The 15022-nt window shown below is 44.1% G+C and overlaps 3 protein-coding genes across 4 annotated transcripts in view; 1 reads left to right on the top strand and 2 right to left on the bottom strand.

Moving 5' to 3' along the window:
• The window catches only part of LOC136629002 (oocyte zinc finger protein XlCOF22-like), a 338499-nt gene that overhangs the window by 188465 nt on the left and 135012 nt on the right, over positions 1-15022 (top strand). The gene's annotated exons all lie outside the window — the stretch shown is intronic.
• The window catches only part of LOC136628989 (zinc finger protein 84-like), a 162303-nt gene that overhangs the window by 144863 nt on the left and 2418 nt on the right, over positions 1-15022 (bottom strand). The gene's annotated exons all lie outside the window — the stretch shown is intronic.
• Positions 3002-6248, bottom strand: LOC136627144 (oocyte zinc finger protein XlCOF7.1-like). Its single transcript, XM_066602082.1, has 2 exons — positions 6215-6248; positions 3002-5789 (listed from the first exon to the last, which is right to left on the bottom strand). The coding sequence occupies exons 1-2, from the start codon at positions 6246-6248 to the stop codon at positions 4204-4206; spliced, it is 1620 nt and encodes a 539-aa protein (XP_066458179.1). The 3' UTR covers positions 3002-4203.

The raw sequence follows: 15022 nt of genomic DNA, 5'->3' as shown, positions 1-15022 counted from the left end.
TTATGCTGCATAACATCCTGAACGATGAGCGTTCAGTGTAAATAGCAGCTGTTATTGAACAGCCACTATGTTAACCTGTTTAGGACCAGGCACAGTAAATATACGTCGCCTAGTCCTGGGCTTAAAGCCTAGCATATGTAAAATTATGGCAGGGATTTAAGCCTCCAGCTCTGCAATGAATTAGAGGCAGGACGGGTTGTCAGCTGTTAGTAACAGCTGATAATCTGGAGGAGAAGACAGGAGGGGTTTTTAACCCTTTCTGCCTTTTCCTTCCCCGAGTACACAGCGCCTAAAGAGCGCTGCGTACTAGAAAGTGGAAGTGTAACTTTCACTATGGGAGCCGGGGGTGGGGGGGGGGGGGTCATGTGACCACCGGGATTCCCTGCATATTAGACCATGACCAGCTCTGCCAGTGACTAATGTCACTACAGCGGATGTTTTTCCCCTGAAACTGGGGCTCCTATGGATGCTCCAGCTACAGTGGAAAAGTGTCAAATAAAAAAAAAATTAAATATGTGAATGTCCCCCAGAGGTCTTACATGATGCTAATGCTATGGGGGACATTATATAAATAAGAAAAACAAAATTACAGAATAAAACAATATATACATAAGAAAGAAAATAACCCAAAAGTGATGTCAACCAAAACCGTCGCTATAAGCGCCCTGTAATCCAAAGCCTGAAACAAAATGAAACCCGTTCCCATACTTTATTTTTAGCATAAAAATACGAATTAAAAAAAAAAATAACCAGAAATGTTAAAAAATTTTTTTTAGCTTTTTACCCCCAATAAAACTAAAAACGGGAAAAAACCAGTGAAAAATATATTTAAAAAGTAGCCTTATATGTCAGGGGAAAAAAATGCAGCAAAAATTATTTTGATAGCTAAAGGAAAAAAATAGGGCAGTAAAATTCCTAAAAAGTGTCTTAAGGTACAAAACTGCCTGGTCCTTAAGGGGTTAAAGGGGTTGTCCGGCCGTGACAAGTGTATGTATGCACATAATGTGTGCTTTGCAAATGAGCCATGCAAAAGATATATACTTTCCTGAACCAGTGCCCTCCTCTGTGCTTACCATTCTGTCGTCCTTGGATACGAGAAATCCAGCCTGGTGTCCATTTGTTGCGCAGGTGCGGTAGCTCTTGTCGGCTTCTCGGGAACAGGTGTCTCCAACGTTGCGCATGCGCAGTCCGTCGCTTCTTCACTGCGGTTTCATTCTTGTCTGCCTGCTCACGGTGACAGCCCTAATGCCAATCACAGCTGCGTCCACCGGCTCACTGTCCTCAGCTGAAGGGTAAATGGGGTTAGGGTTGGTGGCGTGGGGTGTATTTATTACTACTGGGGAAACTATTGGGGGGGTCTGTACTACTGCTGGGGCAACTATTAAGGGTCTACTTAGTGCTGGGACAATTATTCGGGGTCACTTACTGCTGGGGCAAGTGTGGGGGGGAGTCACTATTACTGCTGGGGCAACTATTGGGGGTCACTATTAGTCCTGGGGCAACTATTGAGAGTCACTATTAGTGCTGGAGCAACTACTGGGGGGTCACTATTAGTGCTGTGGCAATTATTGAGGGTCACTTACCACTGGGGAAACTATAGGGGGTCACTTTTGCTGCTGGGGCAACTATGGGGGGTCACTTTTGCTGCTGGGGCAACTATGAGGGGTCAGTATTACTGCTGGGGCAATTATTGGGGGGGTCACTATTAGTCCTGGGGCAACTATTGGGGGGTCACTATTAATGCTGGGGCAACTATTGGGGGGTCACTATTACAGCTGGGGAAATTGGGGGCGAATACTTCTGCTGGGGCAACTATTGGTGGTCATTATTAGTACTGGGGCAACTATTGGGGGGGTCTGTATTACTACTGGAGCAGCTATTGGGGGGCTGTATTACGACTGGAGCAACTATTAGGGAGGGTCTGTTACTACTGGGGCAACTATTGGGGGGTTCTATAATACTACTGGGGCAACTATTGGGGAGTCTGTATTACTACTGGGGCAACTGTCATGTGTAATACTGTCTGCTGTATCTAAGCCGATCATGTGTGATACGTCTGCAGCAGACATATCCAACAGAATCTGCGTATCTACATCAGCTCAGTAGACGTATCTAAGCTGCGTATGTGTGATACATCTGCTGAGACACTGTTAAATCTCTTGCAGCCTCCCCGCCCCCCTGCTGGCCACTCTGTGAGCTAGCCAACTATACTAGCTCCCGTGCAATAGCACGGGAGCGAGTGTATGCGGGGACGAGTGTCGGGCATCGTTTGCCCGACATTCATCCCGTCTAAATGGACCATTAGTGTTTGCTCTCAACCTTATAGAATCAGCTTATCTCCATCACGTTGGCATTCATACGCCTAGGGCATAAATAGCAGCACAAGAGGGAAGAGAAACATGAGAAAAGAAGGAGCAAAATGAAGGATAATCTCACACAGAGATAGGGTGCGATCAGAAGCTCTCCAGATATATTGGGACAAAGGGCATCATTTTACTCCTCCTGATCAGTGAGTAATAGAGATGAGCGAACCTACTCGGCCATGCCCCTTTTTTGCCCGAGCACCGCGATTTTCGAGTACTTCCGTACTCGGGCGAAAAGATTCGGGGGGCGCCGTGGGTGAGTGGGGGGTTGCAGCGGGGAGTGGGGGAGGGAGAGAGAGAGGGCTCCCCCCTGTTCCCCGCTGCTACCCCCTGCGCCGCCACGCCTCCCCCCGCCGCCCCCCGAATCTTTTCACCTGAGTACTGAAGTACTCGAAAATCACGGTGCTCGATCGAGTAATTACTGGAAACGAGTATACTCGCTCATCTCTAGTGAGTAACCTACTGAGTCGGCGCAGAGAATGCAGGAGCATTGGAATTCCCCATATTATTCACATCTGCAAATTTTAATTAACACGTGAAAATCAAAGTTCAGGAATATTTGTTTGAAGAAAAAAAAAAAAAAGCATGAATGGTCAGAATTAGCTTTTTTTAAATTATTATTAGTGAAAAGAATGAATAAAAAAACAAACAAACAAGCAATAGGGAGTATATCGATAATTACAAAGACACCTGTCTTATAACTCAGAAATAAGGGTACGTTCAGACGAGCGTGTTTTCGCGCATACATACGAGCGCAGAAAAACGCGCCTATTAAAACCCTGTATTTCCTATGAAGTGTTCATATGTCCGTGTTTTTCCTGCCTGCGAACGCGCGCACCACAGAAAAAAGGACGTGTGGCTGTTTGGTCCGTACTGCGCTGATCTTTATATTGGCTCCTATGGGACACGCAGCACGGGAGTCCGGCCGTGTGAACGAGCCAATATACAGCAATGTAAAATTTTTTTTTCATTTGTTTAATTAAAAAAAAAAAAATTTAGGGGTGAGAAACCTAAACAAAAGAAACATAAAAACAAAAAAAATAACCCGCAAAAAAGCAAAGTATATACAGGCTGCATGATACATTCACACAGACAGTTGAGGTGGAGAATATAATAAAAAATAATTTAAAAAGAAAAAAAAAAATCTCTAAAGCTTGTGGGTAAAGGAAAAAAGGTAGTAATAAAAAAAAAATCGCTGTGGCGCCAATAAAATCCTGACGCTCAGAACTATCAATGCCTAACTATTGGCGCCGTGCATATTTCCTGGTATGCTGACGTATGGAGAGCATCTATGTGCGCTCCACGCAGCCAAAATTCACAGTTCTTACACGCATATAACAAGCACGGACCTTCATTCATGCGCCTTTTTGCACGTATGTGCGCGTGTATTAACGCATACGCACACGCTCATGTGAACGCACCCAAAATGTCAGGAATTTTAAAAAAAAATCTAAAATCATGGTGAACCTGTCATCTTTCACATAAATCCATCAAAACACATATACCTGTCTTATTTTTAGCAAACTTGCTTATCAAAAATTTTTATGTATTCTGACAAAATCCCATTTTCAGTTTGTCACGTGTATTCTTGGGATTTTTGACATTTGTCTATTTTTAATTCATAATAGACCCTGTAGGTCCAACAAAGCATCCAAGCAGGTGCTCATTAGCAACTTTCAAAAGTCAGAGCTCTCTAAAGTCACTCATAATTCTATACAAGGAGTCTTAAAATACATTATTTTCAGAAATACAGCATTGATCAGAATGACACACAGTTACAGAGTACAGGTATTTTGTACTATATGTCAATAAAACTAGTTTGGAGAAGAAAAAAAAATTGCTACTCTCTCATGTGAATTCTCTGATGCCTAAAGAAATGTGTTTCCTGGGTAAAGCGCTTCCCACATTCTGAACATGAAAATGGTCTCTCCCCTGTGTGAGTTCTCTGATGTGAAAGAAGATTTGTTTTATGGATAAAAGATTTGCCACATTCTGCACATGAAAACGACTTCTCCCCTGTGTGACTTTTCTGATGACTAACAAGACCTGACGTCCATTTAAAACATTTTCCACATTCTAAACACGAAAATGGCTTCTCTGCTGTGTGAGTTCTCTGATGATTTGCAAGAGATGTTGTCCATTTAAAACACTTCCCACATTCTGCACATGAAAATGGTTTCTCCCCTGTGTGAGTTCTCTGATGTTGAACAAGATCTGATTTCCATTTAAAACACTTCCCACATTTTCCGCATGAAAATGGCTTCTCTCCTGTGTGATTTCTCTGATGTATAACAAGGGATGATGTCCATTTAAAACTCTTCCCACATTCTGAACATGAAAATGGCTTCTCTCCTGTGTGAATATTTTGATGTTTAACAAGACTTGATTTCACAGCAAAACATTTCCCACATTCTGAACATGAAAATGGCTTCTCCCCTTTGTGAGTATTTTGATGTTTTACAAGATTTGGTTTTGTAGAAAAATATTTCCCACATTCTGAACATGAAAATGGCTTCTCCCCTGTGTGAATTTTCTGATGTTGAACAAGAGCTGATTTCCATTTAAAACATTTCTCACATTCTGCACATGAAAATGGTTTCTCCCCTGTGTGAATTTTCTGATGTGAAACAAGACCTGATTTCTGATTAAAATGTTTGCCACATTCTGAGCATGAAAACGGTTTCTCTCCTCCGTGAGTTTTCTGATGTGAAACAAGATTTGATTTCTTAGTAAAACATTTTCCACATTCTGAACATGAAAACGGCTTCTCTCCTGTGTGAAATCTATGATGTATAACAAGAGATGGTTTCGAATTAAAACATTTCCCACATTCTGAACATGAAAACGGCTTGACTCCTGTGTGAGTTCTCTGATGTGAAACAAGATTTGTTTTCTGACTAAAATGTTTCCCACATTCTGAACATGAAAATGCCTTCTCTCCCGTGTGACTTCTCTGATGTGTAGCAAGATGTGTTTGATGGGTAAAAGATTTGCCACATTCTGCACATGAATATGGCCTCTCTCCTGTGTGAGTTCTCTGATGTTGAACAAGAGATGTTCTCCATTTAAAACATTTCCCACATTCTACACAAGAAAATGGCTTCTCTCCTGTGTGAAGTCTCTGATGTTCAACAAGTTGTGATTTCCAGTTAAAACATTTCCCACATTCTGAACAGGAAAAAGGCTTCTCCCCTGTAGGATCTCCTTGATGTTTAGCCTTCCTCCTGTAATTTTTCACCTGTTTACCAGTCTGTGGTGGATCAGAAGATGGGATAAGAGGATCAGATGATGAATCTTTGCTGTGAAGGGCTGATGGGATATCTGGGATAATGGCGGGTTCTTCATATGTATCTTGTGTGATATCACAATCTTCTGATTTACAATCTGCAGATATCAGACATCCCTCAGAGCTCCCGTTACCATCATCTGCCAAGAATTAAAACAAGGTTTTACTATTTTTTAACAATATACCATATTTTTCGGACCATAAGAGGCACCTACACATGCTCCTGTTTGTGTTCGCATTTTTTTTTTTTATTTTGCTTATTTTATGCTATGCGTCATGGATATGTGCATTGGGCGTCCACACACTTCTTCTTTTTACATGTGAACTTTTTTTTGCATTTGTACAATTTTTTTTTTATGGCAGCACTGGGTGAATAGTATAGGGACATGCGTCTATGGATCTCCCCGCCTGATGTTATTACATTGCGTATGTTTCCAGTAGGGGTTTTTCCTTCCTCAGCGTAATATTGCTCCGATGCCCTTGCGAAATCCATGGTGCGCGTGCGCGGGATCTGGAAAGCCTCGCGATCGTTAGTCTATCTCTCGGCCTGACGTTTCCCACATACCGTGCATGCTCTTAGCCGGGGGCTTCTCCTCCATTTAGCTGATGTATTATAAACTCAGCTTTATTTTTGTGATACATAGCACGCATGTACGGGGTCTGTGAAGTCTTGCAAGCGCAATTTGATTGGCTTTCTGACTGACTGTCATGGAGCACGGTGGGACTCTAGGCAATGACGTTCTGCAGACATCATGTGATACACTGTGGATTTCCAGCCCTTAGTGTTTATTATTTCCAGCTGATCCAATCATATGTTAGTATTGGTGGGGGTTGTCTCTCTGTTGTAACTTATATGTTCAGTCTGTGCTTGTGGCATTAGCTTGACAAAGGCCGTCGCACTGGCCGAAACGTCGTGATCTGCCACTTTTTAACCCTGGATGCCTAAATAAAGATGAGCAACTTTTATCTGTATAAGATGCTGTGAAGAACCTGCTTATGGTGCTGCTTCCTATTTTCTATATATGGACTACCTTGTTGGAACCTACTGAAGTCGGGTTCTCTGGTTAAGCCTTTTTGTATGTTGCACCCCCACTGTTAGTGGTTTTATTTTGAAGTGCTGCTGTTCATTTGATCTATTTTGCGAACTCAAAATTAGGTCAAAAAACCTCTATTTCAGTATATCGGTCTCTTTTACTCATACATTAACTATTGCAGATCCTGACGGCTGCTACAAAATTAGACAGGAACGTCATCTCCCTATCACTTCCATTACCCCAACACTCTATCACTTCATCTTCATTACATCTAGCTGATTCCTGGTGCAAACTTAATCCAATTATTTAGGATTACACACATTTTTCGCCTCCCATTCTTTATACTCTGTAATTGAAATTGACTTTTATTCCAAATCCATAAAAGCAAATGGTACAGGCAGCGACGTTTCGACCATTGCTGGTCTTTATCAAGCACGCATCTGACCTCTATCCCCCCACCTTATATACTAAAAGTACAAACATGTCAACCAATGCACCAGGGAAGGTGCCGCAGCGTCATCAAAATACACCACGTTGCATCATCTTCCGGCGCCTCCCTAACAACAGCAGGGGCCAACGCCACGATGTCATCACCCCGTGGCTTCTATTAGGTTATGCCAGGTTCTAGCGCACTGACGTGATTGATAGGCGGGGTGCGCTTGGATGACGTAGCGCCGCACGGGGTGATGACATCGTGGCGTCGGCCCCTGCTGTTGTTAGGGAGGCGCCGGAAGATGATGCGGCGTGGTGCATTTTGATGACGCTGCGGCACCTTCCCTGGACACCGGAGCTCAACTATTGGCTGAGTGAGGCTGGAGCGCACTACGTGGGAGGCTCTGTGGTAAGGCGACCGGAACCAGCAGCTGATTGATATACATTGATTGCAAGATGGGAGGGGTGATTAGGGATAGATTGCATTGGTTGACATGTTTGTACTTTTAGTATATAAGGTGGGGGGATAGAGGTCAGATGCATGCTTGATAAAGACCAGCAATAGTCGAAACGTCGCTGCCTGTACCATTTGCTTTTATGGATTTGGAATAAAAGAACATTTTATACATCATCTCCCTGTCTGCTGCGGATCTCCTTCACTTTTCAAGTGTGCAATATACAGAGGTTGGTCCACCTTTACTGATCGGCTGTGCAGAGAATTCTTCCCCATGTTTGGGTACTGAAAGCGGTGCTGCAGGATTCTTCTACTTATATAATTGAAATTGACGCAACCTGTGCCTGCAGTTACAAGTGCTGGCCAGTACACAGAGGTCAGAGCAATGGGCGCACAATCAGTTGATAGGTCAGGATCCAGAGCGATGGTGCCCAGCTGATCAACTATTGATAAACTATCCTGAAGAACATCATCAATAGTATTGTTCCTGGAAAACGCCTTTAAACACTTCTTAACTAAACTTTATTCGCAACCACTCCCCTCTTCCCAGGAACAATTAGCTGCATATTTCCAAGATAATACACTTTATACATTGTGAGTCACATTCTTCAAAAACCTGGCCTCGAAAATCACAAGTGACTAATGCCATTAAAACACCTAAAACCAACGAACGCCCTGATGGCTTCTCCGTCTCCTACTGCAAGAAATTATCCCCAATGTTAAGTGTACATCTTACTATTTTTTTATGCTACAGGAGGACTCCCGGTAGGACAGACTTCTCTTCTAGCAACTATCTCTATGATCCCCAAATCAAAGAAAGATCCACCAGATAAAGAAAGCTCCCGCCCCATCCCCCGCATCAATATAGGCATAAAACTTCCAACTAAGATTTTAGCCTCACATTTAAATACAGCTCTACCATTGATGGTCGAGAAAGACCGAGTAGGTTTTGTCCAAGGTCGAAAGGGCCCAAATAATATCCACCGCATAAAACACCTGCCCATATTTACCCCTCTTGGGGCATTCCTGCCAGGCTGCTCTCCCCAGAGACAGACAAATAGACAGATAGATCAATCATTACTAGAGATGAGCGAGCCTGCTCGGATAAGGCAGTTACTCAAGAGAGCCTCGCTCTTCTCGAGTAACTGCATTCTCGTCCGAGCAGGCTCGGATGTGCGGCAGCCAAGCGGAAGGCTTATCATTGCTGTAAAGACCATGGAGAAACTACGATGATTGTCACGGGTGGCTATGTGGTCTCTCCCAACAGCGGCGTCCACATGGCCTAGCTCTGTCATGCACACTGCATACAAACCGGGTAAAAGAAATAACGATGGTAATTGTCCTCAAGGATGATGTCACATGACTCCAGTAACTCTTCCTGAGCGATCAGTGCAAAATAAAAGAGACCGCAGTCAAGAAAGTAGTTTTCAAAAAAACGGTAGTTACACGGTTTGTCTTTACTCACCCATTTCAAACTTTGATTTTCCAAGGATAACATACGTTGACAGTTTGCAGGAATAACACATCTAATTAACTTCTTTCCTTCTCATGCCGTTACATACACATACTTACTAAGAGTCACTTTTCTTCCCGATATCTAGATGTCTTCAGTCTTAGTTACTCAATTAGACGATCCCTGGAGTACACTACTGACACGGTGAAACACACTCAGCTTTGCTTTCTCTGTCCTTGCTAGTTACTCTCACCAAATTTGGCGAAAACAGAAAACAGTTGCTCTGAGCTTCAGTCCCCAGAGGGAATACATCCCACGGCAAGTGAGATAGGCCCGCGGCTCTGCACAGGTGGAAGCGATAGCGAGCTCCCGCTTCCCAATGACACGTCCTCCTACACCGACTATGCTGGAATGATCCTCACAAGGAGAAACCACATCTATAAGGTCCCCTGTAATAGCTCCCAGCAGGAATTCCAGCTCCTCTGATAAAAATCCATTCCCCGGAGGTGTGACTTGCGGATGAGCGGATAGGACGTGTCTCTGCACCACTCCCTGCACTGTATTACTGACCCCTGACGGCTACAGGACCCCGACAGCAGCACCGATGGGGAAAAGGAGAACGCAGGAGGGCTTGAAGACGACCCCGGGCGCGCAGAAAGGGAGTCGCTCTGCTTACCTCCAACCTGCAGGAGACTCCGAGGAGCCGGTTAACATGTCGCCGCTGATAGAGGAAATGGGTGCCAGCAGCACTCAGTGGAGCAAGCAGGGGAGCTGGCGGTCTGAGAAGAAGATCCCAGAGCGAGCGCTGACAGCTGCCCGGTAGGGAGTGCGGCGCCAGGTGGAGTACATCCGGGTCCTCCAGCTGGCTGCGTGCCCGCAGTAGAGAGGGAACAGGCGGGAAGCTCCAGGGAACCCCTGCAACAGGAAAATAGCCCACTGCAGCGCATATTACAGCGGGGCCCCAAAAGGCACTCAACTCAGGAAGACACTGCACAAGGGGTCTCCCAACAAACCCAAGCTCCTACCAAGAAAGATGGAGGCTCAGGGGTGAAGAAAACTGCTCACTGTAACACCTCCCAGAACCTCTCACCAGCAGGAGGATATAAGGGGAAAGGGAGAGAGGGGAGATCTCCCACAGAGGCTCATAGCCCTCTAAAGACTCATCAACCCTCACCTGGAGGGGACCCCCCTGCAGATCCAGTGCCCACTGTGACCAGTCCGCTAAGACCGTATCCTGGGCAGGGGAGGCGTGAGCCCTCACAACTGTGCGCTTCACACCCCGAGCCCTATGTACCTCAAGATGAGTGGGACTGGAGAGAGCACCCGCGTGCCCTGCCCACTGAGAGCGAAATTAGCAATTTCTTTCAAAAGATGAAAGCATTGCATACAAAGGACATTGCCGCCTTGCAGCATGATATTTGCCATATTGGGCAGAGGGTGGGGGAGATGGAAGAGGCCCCAGATCAAATCTTTAATACCATGGACTTGCAGTCGCAGGAGCTGCACCAGCAGACGCAACAGATTTCAGAGCTGTATCTTATGATAGACGATTTAGAGAACCGCCATCGCAGAAGCAATCTGAGGTTCAGGGGTCTCACTGAGGACATTGGTCCCTCTCAGCTTGAGACTTGGGACTACGAGTTCTTCAACTATCTGCTTCAGGAACCCCTTGATTCCGCTATCGAGATTGATCGGATCCACTGTTCCCTAGACCCAAAATTCTCTGATACAAACAGACCTAGATACGTGATATGCAGAATTCACTTTTACTCGATTAAGGGCTAATTCGCACAGGCGGATTTCCACCACGTATTACGCGATGGAAATCCGCCACGTTGCCCCACAGCTATTAGGTTCTATTGAACCTAATAGAGCAGTGCTCACGGTGCGGAATTCCACACTGTGAAATCACACGTACTCACCCGCGGCATGTTTTATTTGCCGCGGGCGTATGCGCGGACGGCTTCCATTGCAGTCATTGCCAGGTGACCTGGCACCCCTGTAAAGTAAGTGCTACATCTTGCTACCTTTTTTGATATTGGTTACATCGAAACGCTGGTAATTTTCTTTTTTCCTTTTGATGTTCATTTGATGATGGATTTTGTAATGCTGTGACTGGCTTTCACTGAGCGCATAGAGCTTAAGATTTTTTCGTGTGCAATATATGCGAGCTCATTCAAAATATTTGTAATGTTGGAAAATGTGAATAAAAATCTTTTGAACAAAAAAATCCATTCCCCATGCTGACCCCATCAGGCACCAGGCAGCCATCCAAGACGGTGCAGGAGGCATGCACACAGAGACAGAGGGACACTTCAGTTACATCTCCCTCAATAAACCCACTCGAACAGAGACCAAGGCTACCTTCCACTGATGACACATACCCACAAATAACCATGTCTGCTGATCTGATCTCTTTACTGCCTTCAGAATTGTTTATAAAAGAAATGGCAGTTGCCTTAAGAGATTCTCTTCAGGAGAACTTCGCCTCCCTGGCCTCTACACTTAAAACTACCCTAGACGATCTTGGTCAAAGATTAGATCATACTGAAACAAAATGGGTGAAATGGCGCATTCGCATTATGCTCTAATTGACGCCCACTACGCTCTTTCTGATGAAGTGGAACAGCTTAAATTAAAACTCGCCGACACTGAAGACCTAAATAGGCGAAACAATGTGAAATTCAGGGGCATCCCAGAGTCCTGCTACCTGCAACAACTGACGAAAACCATGCTACTTGACCTACCACAGCTCGAGGTCTGATACTTGACAAAGCCCATCAGATTCCTAAGCCAAGATTCCTCTCAGGAGATACACCTGGAGACATTATTGTAAGAATACATTTTTATTATAAGAAAGAGGGTCTGATCCCGCAAACTGAAACAACTACCAGCTCCTTACGGAAAGGTTTGTATATTCATAGATCTATCTCAAGCTACTCTGCAAACAAGCAAATGTTCTCTACTGGTGGGGCTTCTCCCCCAAGACTCAATCACGAAAGACGGAACTACCTACACCATAGCTAAATCAGATGATGCAACTCATCTTCTTCAATTATGGGGCATCCAAACTACTGAAAAATCCACATCATATAGAGCCAGAAGCCGAAGACCAATAAAAAAGGACTGGTTCCGTTCTCAGAATCCTCGCTGAAGGACCTTTATTTTTTACACGATGGAGCCTGCATCCTGCTCCCAAGGTGAACTTTTGCCCCCAACGAGTAACAAGCTCAATTCTACATGGCCTTGTTTATCTTCTGTCCCACTTTGTTCCCCCCCTCGGGGAAACAGGCTCGCCTGGTTTTCCCCAGGGTTCCAGCGACACTCACATCCAAACCTATTTCTATTGTTGTTTGATATGTTTTCTACTGTTTTCCCCCTTGTTCTAGAAGACATCCAGAAGTTTATGCATTGTTATATCCACGATCCTCTATTGACAAAATGGCTATCGGGGTCTATTCCTTAAATGTCAATGGGTTAAATTCCCCATTTAAGCTCTTTTTTCTATGGAAAGAAGCCCTCAGCAACATGTTGATATTTTATGCATCCAGTTAACCAACCTCGTGGCCTCTTCCATCCCAAACTATCAAACAAAAAGATACCCAAATATATTTTTAGCTTGTTCCCCATGAAAAAATGCGGGTGTCCTCATTGCATTCAGACTCCATAAGCCTGAATATCCAGCACCAAAAATTAGATTCGAAAGGCAGGCTTAAAACCCCTCAGGATTTTTAAACTCCAAGCCATTTACAATCATCAATGTATACACACCCACCTCAGCCCAAATAAGTTTCTTAAACAAAACTATAAAGAAAATGCGAAATCACAAGAGGGATAAATTAATTGTTTGTGGTGACTTTAATCTTTACTCCTGATAGAGCCATTGACTCCTCAGCTCATCCTGCCAGTTGGGCCCCTTTTTTGTCTCCCTGGATTCAAAAAGAGGCACTCTATGACACTTTCGGATGCCCGAATGGCTCGGTCGGAGAGTACACGTTCTACTTCCCTCGACATAGATCCTTTTGAAGGATACACCTGATTTTGGTAGATCGATGGACGCTTCCCAGGTTGACATCCACTGCGTCCAGAACTGCAGCTTGGTCCGATTATGCCCCATGATCTCGGCAGTTAGCACCTGGGAAAATCTGGGCGATAAAAGCTAGGACATGGAGAAATAACACCTTTCTGATGAGGACCCCCGAATGTAAAGGAGAGGTGACCAAAAAACTGGTGGAATACTATGATACTAACACCACCGCAGATGTAGGGTAAGTGCAAGGAACAAAAAGAAGAAAATGGGCCCAGATCGACAAAATGATGTCCAATAGCCAAACAGTGGAGGACAGGCTCTATATATCAATTAACAGACTCTCTCGTACCATGGCAAACATGCTAAAAAAAGAAAAGGACAGAGAAAACTAAGATCCCCTACCTTCTGCTCCCGAATGGGTCAGCAGGAAAAATTCCTGCCCAAAGCAGATAACAAACATCGTAATTATTATAGCAGCCTATACAATCTAAGAGACGATAAGTCCACTTCCCAGCCATCCTTACTAGAAATTCAAATTTTCTAAACAGAGTTAACCTTCCATTCCTTTTTCAGGCTCAAAATGATTTTGTAAATCACCCAATCACCTCCTCAGAAAATCTTGACACAATAAGCCTTCAAAAACCCCAGAAATCTCAAGGCCCAGACAGATTAATATTTTAAACTATTTGCACGTACGTTAATCTCTCACATGTATCCCTTGCATTTAACCAAGGGATACAACAGTGCACCCTCCCGAAAGAGATGTTAGAAGCCACGATTGTAACAGTCCTCAAAGCAGGTAAAGACCCAAATACCCCCGCTAACTTCCATCCAATCTCACTATTAAACTGCGATACCAAAATCTATGCAAAGACCTTTGCTTCAAGACTCCTTCACATACTACGCAGTATTATCCATTTCGACCAAGTCGGTTTCATGAAAGGGAGGCAAGCCCCAGATGCCACCAGAAGAGTTATAGACTGCCTAACAATTCTTGAAAAGCGATGCTCCGCATCCGTCTTACTCACTATTGATGCAGAGAAAGAGTTCGATAGACTTCATTGGAGTTTTAGGTTCTCCACCCTGGACAAGTTTGACTTTACTAAAGCAATTAAGGCCCTTTAAACTTCCCCAGAGTCTTGGTAGACGGCACCCTGTCTGGCTCTTTAACATCACAAACAACACCCATCAAGGCTGCCCTCTCTCTCCTCTTCTATTTATTTTAGTAATCGAACCTCTTGCGGAGAAAATCAGGATTAAGCTTTCTATTTCATGAAATCCACGCAGGCCTCAGACAACACTAAATAAGTCTCTTTGCCGACGACATATTACTTACCCTCACAAACTCAGTGAAGTCTCTCCGAGTAGCAAACCAAATTCTCACCCAATTTACTATAGCCACCTATTAAAAACTAAATATCTCTAAATCCCAATTATTGGGGCTACATAACTCAGATTAAAGGAAGACATACAATCGGAATTCCAATTTGAATCACAAACTAAAAGCATCCCATATCTAGGCATTGAACTCTGCCACCCTCTCTCAGAGTTAGTCACAATTAACTACCTCCCTCTGTTGACCACCCTTCAACGAGAAATTGACTACTCTACAATGAAGCAAGCCTCGTGAGTAGGCCACATAGTTTTATACAAGATGATGGCTTAAAAATGACCTCTTAGTCAAGTAGAGGCTTGAAATACCTAGATGACCTACTACTTGCAGATACCATTAAAGCCTTCCACCTGCTAAAATCTAGTTTTGATTTCCCAGACACAGATCTGCATAAAAATTATCAGCTCTGATCCTTCATAAATTCCACTCAAATACAGAAAATCAAACTTCCAGACCAAGTTTTGCAAGGTCTACCTAACCCTAGCCTTCACACTAAATCTTCCACTCAGTTCTTTTACGAACCCTTGGAGTGGTATATGCGTTCCACAAAAAAAAACCATATCCTAAGTTGGGAGAA

The sequence above is a fragment of the Eleutherodactylus coqui genome, chromosome 5, assembly GCF_035609145.1.
Source record: "Eleutherodactylus coqui strain aEleCoq1 chromosome 5, aEleCoq1.hap1, whole genome shotgun sequence".
NCBI lineage: Eukaryota > Metazoa > Chordata > Amphibia > Anura > Eleutherodactylidae > Eleutherodactylus > Eleutherodactylus coqui.
This window is presented reverse-complemented; position numbering and strand designations above follow the sequence as displayed.

Bases quoted from the DNA above. Each gene is read 5' to 3' on its own strand.
- LOC136627144 (XM_066602082.1), bottom strand. From the start codon at position 6,248: ATGGAGGAGAAGCCCCCGGCTAAGAGCATGCACG. The intron at 5,790-6,214 runs GTATGTGGGAAA...AATTCTTGGCAG, and splicing joins CCCGGCTAAGAGCATGCACG to ATGATGGTAACGGGAGCTCT.